At 33.8% G+C, this 12,336-nt stretch overlaps 1 protein-coding gene across 2 annotated transcripts in view; it reads left to right on the top strand.

Annotated features, from left to right (window-relative positions):
* DPYD (dihydropyrimidine dehydrogenase) overlaps positions 1 to 12,336 on the top strand; it is a 1,037,477-nt gene that overhangs the window by 275,251 nt on the left and 749,890 nt on the right. For both annotated transcript variants that reach the window (XM_074188237.1, XM_074188238.1), the window contains exon 5: positions 11,759 to 11,920. In XM_074188237.1, coding sequence (XP_074044338.1) covers positions 11,759 to 11,920 — 162 coding nt within the window. The remainder of the gene's footprint in view (positions 1 to 11,758; positions 11,921 to 12,336) is intronic.

Genomic DNA, 12,336 nt, shown 5'->3' with positions numbered 1-12,336 from the left:
ACTAAAATATCATCAATGAAAAATACCATAGAGATATATTTCAACCCCTTGTCCAAATCTGAATTCTCTGTCACAATCCTATAAATCCACTTCTTGAGCAATTAATGGAAAAATGATTATATATGTTATGTATTTCCATAGAAGGGAGAACTAGCAGCAGTATATAGAAGCTATAGGAATACATATTTCAAATTAATATAAGAAAAAACACAATCATTTGGTGTTTAGTGATTTTTAGTCATGTCCCATTCTTTGTGACTAATCCCTTTTGGGGTTTTCTTGACAAAAATACTGGAGTGCTTTGCAGTTTTCTTCTCCAGATCATTTTACAGATGAGGAAACTAAAGTAAAAAAGGATAAAGGACTTGCTCATGACCATGGAACTAGTAAGTGTCTGAGGTCAAATTTTAACTCAGGTCTCTCTAACTCCAGCCCCAACACTATTTAATGTACTATCTAGCTACCCCTTCTAATAACTATATCTGTCTGCATTTGAATAGATTTTACTGTAAGGTGATTAATCCCTCAACAGGAAAGATGCTGACGTAGAAGTTAAAAAAGCATCTATGGGGCATATTATGTAGTCTATTCAAGCTTTGGGTATCAGACTAGATGATTTCTGAATTATATTTAACTGTATACTGTGATTTTTCCCCCTTACATTGAGGCAAAGTCTGCCCCCATGAAATTTGTACCCATTGGTTCTGATTTTCAAGATCATAAACAGGGCCATAAGATTTAAAGATTCAATAGACTTTTGAGACTGTATAGTTCAAAAAAATGAAATGACTTAGTCACATAGTCATGAGAGCAGTCAAAATTTCGAAAACAACTCTAGTCCTGTTAGAATATCCTCTATCTTATTTTCTCCCCAGCAAGCCTTATCATCTCTTGGTATCCCTGACTGGCTCAACTGATACTCAAATAAAATGACATGATTTTCTTCCCACCTGTTGTTCTTTTCTGGATAAAAATATGTCTAATACTTGTCATCTGTAAACTGTGGTATCCAGGTTGGTTTGGATAACATAATTCATGATTCAGACAACTGAATTGTGAGATTAAAAAATTCTGTATATTTCTGGAAGTGCCACCTAAAATCATATTCCATTTTTTAATGATCATGTAATGTTGACATATTGAGTGTCTGTAGACATTCTGAGCATTGACAATTTCATTGAACAAAGATAAAAAAAAGCAGGAAAGTATAAGCTTATTCAAGGTTCATTATAGAAGAAACTTTAATTTGAATCAGACAAAGCAAGGATTGCTCCAGTTTGGTTAAATTGGACACTGTAGGTAGAGCCAGATTATGGAGTATATGTATTGTCTTAAATTTTGAAACGTTTTTAAAAATTCTATTAATAAATATAATGAAATATGCATTTGGTTTTAGGGCAGCTAGGTGGCACAGCAGATAGATTACTAACCCTAAACTCAGAAAGACTCTGAATCTGGCCTTAAATACTACCATTGTAATCCTGGGCAAGTCATTTAATCCTGTTGGCCTCAGTTTCCTCATCTGTACAATGAACTGAGGAAGGAAATGGTAGATCACTCTGTATCTTTGTCAAGAAAGCCCCAAATGGGGTCACAAAGAATTAGACACAACTAAAATTAATTCATAGCAAAATATTCGTGTTTAAACCAGATTAGGTCTACCAAAACATAACTACATAGCCATCCAATTCCTATAATTCCCTTTTAAATTCATAGTTCTAGTACAAATAATAGTTTAAAATCTGAACAATTCTATTTGCATTTGTTGTAATGTAAAACACCCATTACAACCTCCTCAATTGCCAGTCCTGCATATAAGTCTCTCTTCTAGCTGCAAGAATTAATGTTGTGTGTTTCATCATTGCCTTTTCATAGCTGCAAAGTGTCATTTTTAAGAATGTGCATTGGGACTGGTCCAGCTAGTCTCAAGTCTAGCCAAGAGCTCATTAAGAGATTGCTGGAGAGGGAGTTAAGAGTTTTGATGAACAAGGAAATGATGAACTGTAGGGATTGACAGTAAAGGCTACTAGACAGTGATTCAATTATAAATTTATTAGGTAGACACACAAGACTACATATGGGCAAAGCTTTTTTTTTTCACTGGAGAGATATATCAACAAATTTTATCTGGAATATTTAAAATGTGACATAGTTTTGTTTTTGTTTTATGTCTTTATGTATGACTTCATTAAAACTCATGATCCTAAAGAATCAAAAGTAAATTACATTTCTGCAAGCTTTATTGATAGAATAGTGGAAAAAATAATTTATTATCTCAAACAAGAAGACAACTGGAGATTCAAATTTCATCTCTGACATCTACTGACTGTGTGACTATGGACTAGTTACTTAATTTCTTAGTACCTGGTGAAACTAAGACTATAAAATCCAGAGATGATGGTGAAAGTATTTCAATCACCTAGTTCAATCTTCCAATAAAATCATAGTTCAGCACCATTCCCTATCTTACAGTTTTCTCTCCATAAGTTAGGTCTCCCAGAATGAAGAACAAAAGTAAACCATCTTGTTAGATGCCTAAAAGACTGTTAAAGTTTTTTTCTAGGGAAGTTATAATTTCTAAATACTGATTTAATATCTTATCCATGTTATAGATATTCATTGAATCTTTTCTCTTTGGTTAATTTTCTTTTTTCTTAGATTTGTTCTTGACAAAGTGAAAAAATGTACCCACTTGATGTCCCAATACAGAAATACAAGCAATTTCTATAATCCTTTCTTTCTACCAAAAATAATTTTCAAGTTACTGAAATTCTACCAAATTATTTTTAAAACATAACAGACTAAGGTTTCTCTTGAAAGGGTTGCTCCATCTGTGAAAATTGTCTTTGGAAGAAGGAATGCAGTATTTTAAAATAAATTCACCAGCTGTATCGATAATTTTATAGAGAAACACGGGCCTAAATGCTATGGAACTCTTTGTTAAATTTGTTATTTCATATGACAAGAAGGTTGGTTTGTGAGTTTTCCAAATTTTTGGTAATAACTATAAAAATGATTAGACTCCTGAGGAATGACAATAATGAAATGCTAAGATTATGAATTTAAAGTAGAAAAAAACCTAGAATAAAAAGTTAGAGTTCTTACAAAAACATTAACTCACCTAAATGACACATAGTATATGAAAGAACACGCTTTAAAAATCTCCAATGAGTAGTCAGAAATATAACACCTGCACAATATGGGTGAGTTAATGGTCCAGAGAGAATATTAACAACCATATTTCCTGTTGGATTTGAAAATGGTACCCTTAAACATTATAACATTACATTTTATTATTTTTATTCTTGTTAAAAGAAGGTGTAAAAGTTCTTGTTTTTCAAAATGATGAAGTTCATGAAATCCAGAAACAGATGTTTCTTTTGTGTCTTTCCTTCCCCCAACCCTCCCATATGCAGACTCAATGCATAGTATAGTTTGCCTAGTGGAAAGCAAAAGTATTAGAGACAAATTGAATAAGACAAATTTAACTTATTGTGATAGGGTGTGTTTTCTATAAGAAACACAGTATTGGGGGTGGCTAGGTGGCGCAGTGGATAAAGCACTGGCCTTGGAGTCAGGAGCACTTGGGCTCAAATCCGGTCTCAGACACTTAATAATTACCTAGCTGTGTGGTCTTGGGCAAACCACTTAACCCCATTGCCTTGCAAAAACCTAAAAAAAACCCCACAGTATTGATCTCAAGTACTCTTTCACAAACTTCTAAAAGGCTTTCTTTTCCCTCCCTTCTTCCCTTCTTTTCTCCATTCTTCCCTTTCTTCCTGTGAGATATTCTCTTTACTTGTGACTTGATTTTTCTCAACTATAATGTAGGAATAGTAATTTTTGTACTAGCCACCTCACAGACTTGTTAAAGGTAAGTACATTTCAACCTGTGAAATGCTATAAATGAAATGCTATAACCTTTAGCCAATTTCTGTTCCTCAGAACACACCCTTTATTTGGGTGAAAATGAATCAAAACCATTTTTGAATATTTACTATTGGCAAAACAAGGGGTACTCACCAATTTTCCACCGTTATAACATCTCTGTTTTCATCTTCTCTAGCTATCATTATTTTTTCCTCTCTCTCCTACTGTTGTATTCAAAAATCCTGATATTACTGCAAGGAATATATAACAAATGTAACCCCCTTCAAAAAGTACAAATCTTCTAGGACACTCCAGTTCAACAAACTATCATTCTGGATAGGATACTGGTCATATAAAGATAATGATCCTTACCCTCAAAGATCTTGCAGGTAACAAAGGGAGACAAGATATTAAAAGATGGATTGATCATGCGAGGGCAAATTCTGTAAAAGAAGTAAAAAATATTATGGAAAAGGAAAGAGAGGTTACTATTTTTTGAAAGCAAAGGGGGCATCAAGAAGAGTTTTATGAAAGAAGAAAGATCTGAGGTTGAACTTGAAGGATATTAGCATTTCAAAGATGGGAGCTGAGGGAGAGAGCAGAAGAATTTCTAGTTAGCAGGAGCAGTATAAGTCAAGATATGGAATAAGTAAGACTTAGGGCTTATTTGGCCAATGGTAAATAGTCTGGTTTAACTGATACATAGGGTGTGTGTTGGGGACCAATGAAAAATCAGTCAAGACAATTCAAGTAGTGGAGAGGGATTAAGGGAAAGGGAATGGTTGAAAATAATACAGAGCTTAACCTGTGTAATTTATACTTTATACTAAACTGAATTTTGTTTTCCTACTGGTGGATTTACACTTTACCTTTCTCCTCTGTAACACCTTCTTTTCTATCTCAGCTGAGATGATCTATCTCTTTCTATCTCTGTCTTTGTATATGTCTCTGTCTGTCTTTGTCTGTCTTTGGGTTTGTCTGTATCTCTTCCCCCCCATATTAAAAATATAGATATAGTCAAATAGTTAATTTTTCTTGCCTGGTTTTGTGATATCCTTTCTTTTCTCTTTAATTAATATTTAGATATTAATTATTATTCAATTTTTCATTTATTTTCCTCAATTAAATCATAAAATTCTGGGTTTTTTAACTACTTGCATGACTACTTAAATCACTTAAATCTGTTTCATTATCTGCAAAATGAGAAGGTTGGATTGAATTGTCTCTGAGGTTTCTTTCAACCCATAATCTATGATCTGATTATTTAATGAGTCTACTTAAGTGAAAAATGAAGTTGGACTAGCATTTACATCTCACACAATGCCTAGCTTAATCAATGCCTTACATATATAGAAGAAATACTCAATAGATATTTGTTGATTGTATGAGACAATCAAATTCTGCAACAAATAGAGACTGAAGCCTAGAATTAGGCAACCTAAGTTCAAATGTGATCATGGGCAAGTCTCTTAATCTGTCTGCCTCATTTTCTTCAATGGTAAAATGAGGATAATAATAGCACCCTCCTCCTAGGGTAGTTGTAATGTTAAAATGGGATAATATTTCTAAAAAAACTTTTCATAATATCTGGCAGATAATGATAAGAATTTAAGAAATGCTTAATGACTTTGAATCAGGAATCTAATTATGCATTTGTACTTGATGCCTGGGTTACATAGAGTTTTACTTAGAAGGATGAAGATCCTCAAGTGAGTGAAGGATTGAAAAAGTTTGAAAATAATCGATTAATGTAAACCAATAATTTCCATAATTACTGACTAGTGATTTCAATAGTGATTTATAATGGCAGTTTACAATAATCACCAATTATCCATGTAATGTGCAACAAAAATTATTCTTTCATTTCATTGATTACTTTCAATTTTTCTTCTCTAAATGGAAATAGTATGATGAAAGGGAATAGTTTCTGTGTTCTGGTCTTGAGACTCCCATTTATTGAGTATATACTTGGACAACTCCTATCACTTCCCTAAAATCAGTTTTCCCTCTTAAAAATCAAGTTAGTGTAGTGACTCTGTATGCTCCATTTCAGTGCTAAACATTATACAACTGTGACACCTGCCACCAATATTGTCTTTTTTAGAGGTGAACTGTGGAACCCATTGTGAGGTTCATTACCAAATCAATATTTCTTTGAATGTAGTTTGAAGTTTTAGTTTAATCATATATCATTACTTTTAGATTCTACTGGGAAATTATTTCCTCTTAATTTTGTATGTTTTCTCTTATAAATTTTTACATAATAGTGTACTGTCCCAACAATTCACTATACTACCTATTATAGACAGTACTAGCTACTAGTATTTTTGATTGTTAGGTTTTAAATTCTTAGTTCTGCATAACTGCATAGAATTAGCATCTCATAATGACTTGGTTCAAGATCTGCTCTTGACACTAGCTGTATGACCCTGAGCAAGTCACTTTATCTCAAAGTGCTTCAAGCCACTCCTTATGAATTATATAAGTCATAAATTGGTGGTACAGAAATATCTTCCTTAGGAAATTTCCAAAGCTGAAGAAATTATAGATCCTTCACATGAACATATGTGTATATATATACATACACACACACACACACACGTGTGTGTGTGTGTGTGTGTGTGAGAGAAGGACTAAAATAGCAAGAGCCAAAGCTTAGTTTCTAAAGCTTATGTTGTGATAGTGGTGTGTTAAAAATGCTTATCAATCAACTCTGAAAACAACATAATACACTTTCAAGTTGATTCTTTATTATTAATATTTTTCTCCATCTCTTTCTTAAGTCTAGCCAGGAATGAAAAGCAATCAAATAAGTCATGATTTATAGTTTGTCAATTTTCACAATATAAATGCTCAAGATGAAAATTTAAGAGTTTGCTTTCCTCATATACTATGGGACGATTTTTATTCACCCTGAATAGAATGAAGCAAAAAGCATAAGGAAGTTCCAATAAAAATTACAATTCACTTAAATTTCAAAATTAAATATGTGTTATACAATTATATGTGTGTGAGGGTACATTGTATTTGTGTGTGTTTGTATACTAAGCAATCCAGAAGTCACGTATTAAAAATCTCCAATGCTAAATTTTGTTGTTGTAATTAGTTGCTTCCCCAGTAAATTACAATTATGCCTCATCAGAGAACTGACCCTGGGTTACCAAGGCTACACAAGTGGATACTGAAATACTTTCAAATATAACTCTGTTGTCACTTGAGTAAAGCCCAGTCTCTTTATTCTCAAATGAGCTCATTTCCAGAACACTGGCTGACTAAGGAAGGGGTGATGAATTGTTTCAAATACAGTGATCCAGAAAAGCTACTAAGATATAGAGCAATAGATATCTTTACCAGGGGAAGGAGCACAGATGTCTAGATTACTAATCCTTGAAATAGAGTGGGTACCAAAATAATGTATTATTTCCTTAGTTAAATTTAAGAAGCAGACTACTTAAAGAATTAGCAAAGTTAAAACAATTATGATAATATAAGAGAACTAGGATCTAGGATGAAAGAGCTAGAAGTTACCTGAGATATCATCTATTACAACTTTTTCACTTTATAGAGAAAATATTTGTGACATTCTGTTAAACAAGACTCAGATAGACAATCCAGGATGTTAGCTCAAATCCTCTGACATCAATTCCAGAGGTCTTTATCTTTGCTAATTTTTATTTTTTATTTTTTCAATTTATATTTTATTTTATTTTTGCAATTCTATGTTATAAAAGTTTTTCACCCTTTATATACTTGCACATCCACATTTTAAGTTACATAATTTCCTTCCTCCCTCCCTCCTTTCCCATACTGCCTCCTCTTAGCGGCAAACAGTGAGGTGAATATTGTATAAGCACATTTGTGTTTAAAATGCTTACAGATCAGTAATTTTTGGTATAAGGAATTAGAATTAGAGAAAAAAAGCATGAGATATGAAAGACATACCTAAGAGAAATTTTTGAATAAGTGAATTGTTTAGTCTCTGTTGGATGCCATATGTAGAGTCCCACTGGAAGGGTGGGAGACAAGGAACACAAAGGAGACAAGTTTCTCCCTCAAGATCTCCAAGTGCTTCAAGTGTTCCATTTATTCATCAAAACACCAATGCCTAAATACCTTTCCAGTCTCTAATCCACTCCTGCTCCTTTGGCACTTAGTAAGATAAGATTCTGGTGTTGAGGGACACCAAGTGAAGATAATTCACAATACTCCCATACACAATGGTTCCCAACATTCTTGTTTCTGAAACAAAATTATTACATAATGAATGCCACATAAGTTGTAAACAAAAGTTCAAAAATAGTATACACAAATGTCAATTTAACAAAACCAATATTCCCAAATTCCTTGAAATACATTTTCCCCCAACTTACAAAGATTACAAAGTTTTTTCCTTTTGCCAACAAAAAACCTTTCAAAGCAATAAAATTCAAAACCCAAACTAAAAAGGAATAACATTTAACTATCCCTATTTCAGAGTTTAGTCACTAACATAAACCCAGAAAATAATTCTTTTGTATTTCAAACTTATCAAGGTAAGATTGTTGGACACCCTGGCCGGCACCAAAATCTCAGAACTTTTCTATACTCTGAGGCCAGTGGAGAGATGTAAAAATGTCCTATTGATGATTAAATGCACATATACATAGGGCACACCAATTAAGACTGGTCAACAGAAATACACACCATAGGCACAGGCTTCATTTGAAAGATAAAATCCAAGTTTTCCAATCCCAGAAAATAAAACCTTCTTCCCCTTTTTTCTTAACTAATTAAACCATGAAGCTTTCCAGTTAATAACTTATTGAAAAACATAGTCATTGCCCAACCCCTCCCTTCCTCCCCAAACCAGGAAAAAGGAATGGGGGTCCCTTGATTTCTAAAATGAGATTTTGGAGGGGTCTTGTCCTCCTAGCAAAGCCTGCATTCTATTTGAGACATAAGCTTGAATTTGGAAGTTCCAAAGGAAAGATTTAAGTTTTCCCTCCCCCTCTCACTCTGCTGATGGTGGGAAGGGCAGAGAATGAGAGAGAGAGAGAGCATTTAAAATCACCTAAGGGATTAACACCAGTACAACCTGGAGTTGCCACACCTGGTGAAAAGTAGCCGTCACCATAACAAAATGTCCAACAGCATGTGACACTTTGCTCTCAACACAGTAAGTACAGCTAGTGTTCCATTCACAGCCCTCTGCTGCCAGAGCAAAGGCGGAGATGCAGCTGGCTGTAGGCTAGCAAGTGAAACTTGTTGCTTCTGAAGTGCACTTTGTTGTCGGGGTCTGTGGTTAACAATGAAATGTCTCTGAAGTTGACTGTAGATTTAGGGGTTTGGATCACTTAAAGCACCTAGCTCAATCAGAGGCCAAAAGGAGCAGCAAGCAGGTCCTCAGTATCTCCTTCATGGTGCTGGTGTGAACTCCTGCTGAGCAAGAAGCTTCATCCCCTGGGGCACTGCCTCAGAAACTCTACTTCCTGCTGACCCCACAATGTTAAATATTTAATTGTTTTCTCACAATTTTGTTGGTTCATCTTTGGTTAGAATTAGCCACCCTAAGGAACAAATCAACCTGTTACTTTCTCCAGAGTCCTCTGCTCTGGGATGTTGCCTGGTTCTCTTGCTTGTATCTGCTATGTTCTTCTTCCAGACTTTACTCAGATAACACCGCCTTTATGTCCCTTTACCAGTGTCATATATTTAGTCCCTGTTGGATGTCATATGTAGAATCCCACTTCTGGACTCCCTTATCTTTCCCAGGTGGGTGTTGGAGGGGCAGGAGACAAGGAAGATAAAGGAGACAACTTTCTCCTTCAAGATCTCCAAGTGCTCCATTTATTCACCAAAGCACCAGTACCTAAATACCTTTCTAGTCTCTAAATCCACTTAGTAAAATAACATTCTGGTGTTTAAGGACAGCAGGTGAAGATAATTCACAATACTCCCATACACAATGGTTCCCAACAGTGAATGTAGTATACATTCTGATTCTGTAGGATCATTTTGGTTTTGTTTTGTTTTGATTTTCTTCCTCTGAATAGGTATAGCATTATCCATAACCAGTCTCCTGGTTATGAACTTCTGAGAGGAGCTGCATCCAACAAAGTTGATCAACACACAATGTACTTGTTAATGTGTACAATATTTTCTTGGTTCTGCTCCCTTCATGATAACTAATTTCTATTTTAGTTGCATATATGGGTGTTTGTATGGATAGATAGATGGGTGTGTAGATAGATAGACAGATAGATAGATGACAGAAAAAAAGGCAAATAAAAAGATTAAAGATCTCCTGTAAATGGTGAGAATTTAACTTGTACCTGAAGGAAGTCAGGAGAACTAGGAGGTGAAGATGAAGAGGGAAGACATTTTCAGACATGGGAATAATCAGTGAAAATGCCCATAATAGACTTCCAGAATGCATACTATGATCACTTTCTTAAAACTTCTTTTATGTTTTCCTTTCTACCTCATGGTTATCTTCTTTATTCTTAATTCTAATTTCTCTTACACAAAATATATTAATATGTTAGACAAATGTATGTACCAGTTTATTTGCCAACATGGGGAGGGAAGGGAGAGTGTATGTATGGCTCATATATTTGCTGTTGGATGAATGTTGAAAAACTATCGTGGTATATTAATGGAAAAATAAAATAAAATTTCAATTAAAAGAATTTTAAAAAAAGAAAATGCACATAATAGGAAGATGGAACATTTGAGGAACATCAAAGAGGTCAGTATCATTAAATAACAGAGTACATGGATTGTGATGAAAGGGTCATAATGTGAAAGAACCTTGATAGATGGGAGGGATTGATTATTAAGGGGTTTTTATCACAAAAAGAGAATTTTATATTTAATCCTTGAGATGAGTTAAGTAGGAGGTGACAATGTCAGATCTTTAGAACTAAGAGGTGTCCCTTGAATCAGCCAGTTAGAAGCTGGAACCAAATACTCCTCTCAAAGCCTCCATTTAAAGAGGGCTCAGAAGCCCACCAACTCTTCATTTCCTACCAGCTGCATTCTTTGGAATGGACTCCAGCATCATTAGACAAGGTATCATTTCTCAATTCCCCTCTCCCTCTCCCATTTTCTAACTTCCTTTCATGTGTTGTCTTCCCTCACTACATTGTAAGCTCCTTGAAGTAAGGGTCTCTAATTTTATTATTTTTATTTCCATTGCTTAACACAGACTCTAGCATATGGCAGGTATTTAATAAATATGTTTTGTCTTGTCATTCATATAACCTAACTGAACTTCAGTTTCTTCACTTGTAAAATACGGTAGGGAGTTGATTACACAAGATTGCATACTAATAGAACTTTAAAATTGTATTGTGAAAGGTATAAAATGATTACTGGAATTGAGATAGGACCTGTGAAGAAAGGAAATTGGGACCTCAGGACAAGTTAGCAAGAGAAAACTAAAGGAACTGAGAGTAATTCAAAGACAAACTAAGGAATATTTTAGTTTAAACAATTTCAGGTTTTGATTTACTCCATATATTCCAATCATCTAAATCATTTAAAGGACAGAAGTTACTGTTGTTAAAAATGAAATTAGAGATTTACAGTCTGCATATATTTAGATGACATCTGAATTTAAAACTAGTTCAAATTATTTAAATGTTTGAAAGATTTTACAAAATTCGTGAATGTTTAATAGTTTCTAATTTTATCTAATCATCAATTAGGGAAGCTTAATAAATATTATTAAATTATGATTCATTAAATGTTCATTGGGTATATTTGTTCTTACTCTACAGAGACATTTTATATCCTTAATGATCTTCAAATAATATAGCTAAAATTTAATATTGTAAATATCTATATATCTTGTATCCTCACTTTTCTATTATGTAATGGTATTATTTATTTTATTTTGTATGTGCAGAATTACTATGGAGCAGCTAAGAAGATCTTTTCAGATAATCCACTTGGTCTGACTTGTGGAATGGTGTGCCCAACTTCAGATCTTTGTGTAGGTGGATGCAATTTATATGCAACAGAAGAGGGACCAATTAATATTGGTGGCTTGCAGCAGTTTGCTACAGAGGTATGTGAGCCATACAGATGGCCATTTTTTCCTTTGAAATGCACAAAGATTTTTTAAGATATTATAACTCTTTGCTTTGCTGAAATCTAAGATTTTCGATAGAGTGCCTGGAAGAAGTAGAAGTGTTTAATGTATAATATAAACAGTATCTTTATTACAGCTTGTTCAGCAATTTGGCTACAAAATGGAATTTCATAAAACCATATGTCAAATTAGCTATAATACCAGAAGCTTATTAAAATGTATTTGTGACTCAAACAGTTATATAAATTAGGGGCTCAGTGAAGCAGAAAATATGCATGACCTTTATCACTGGGAGGGAAAAATAATCCAACTATTAAAGGGCTAGCTTTCTTCAACAAATATGAGGGGGTCAAATTAAATGGATGAAGTAATTCTTTTCATTTCTAATAGTT

This window comes from Macrotis lagotis, chromosome 5, assembly GCF_037893015.1.
Source record: "Macrotis lagotis isolate mMagLag1 chromosome 5, bilby.v1.9.chrom.fasta, whole genome shotgun sequence".
NCBI lineage: Eukaryota > Metazoa > Chordata > Mammalia > Peramelemorphia > Peramelidae > Macrotis > Macrotis lagotis.
The sequence above is the reverse complement of the archived record's forward strand: the minus strand, read 5'-3'. Positions and strand labels throughout refer to the sequence as shown.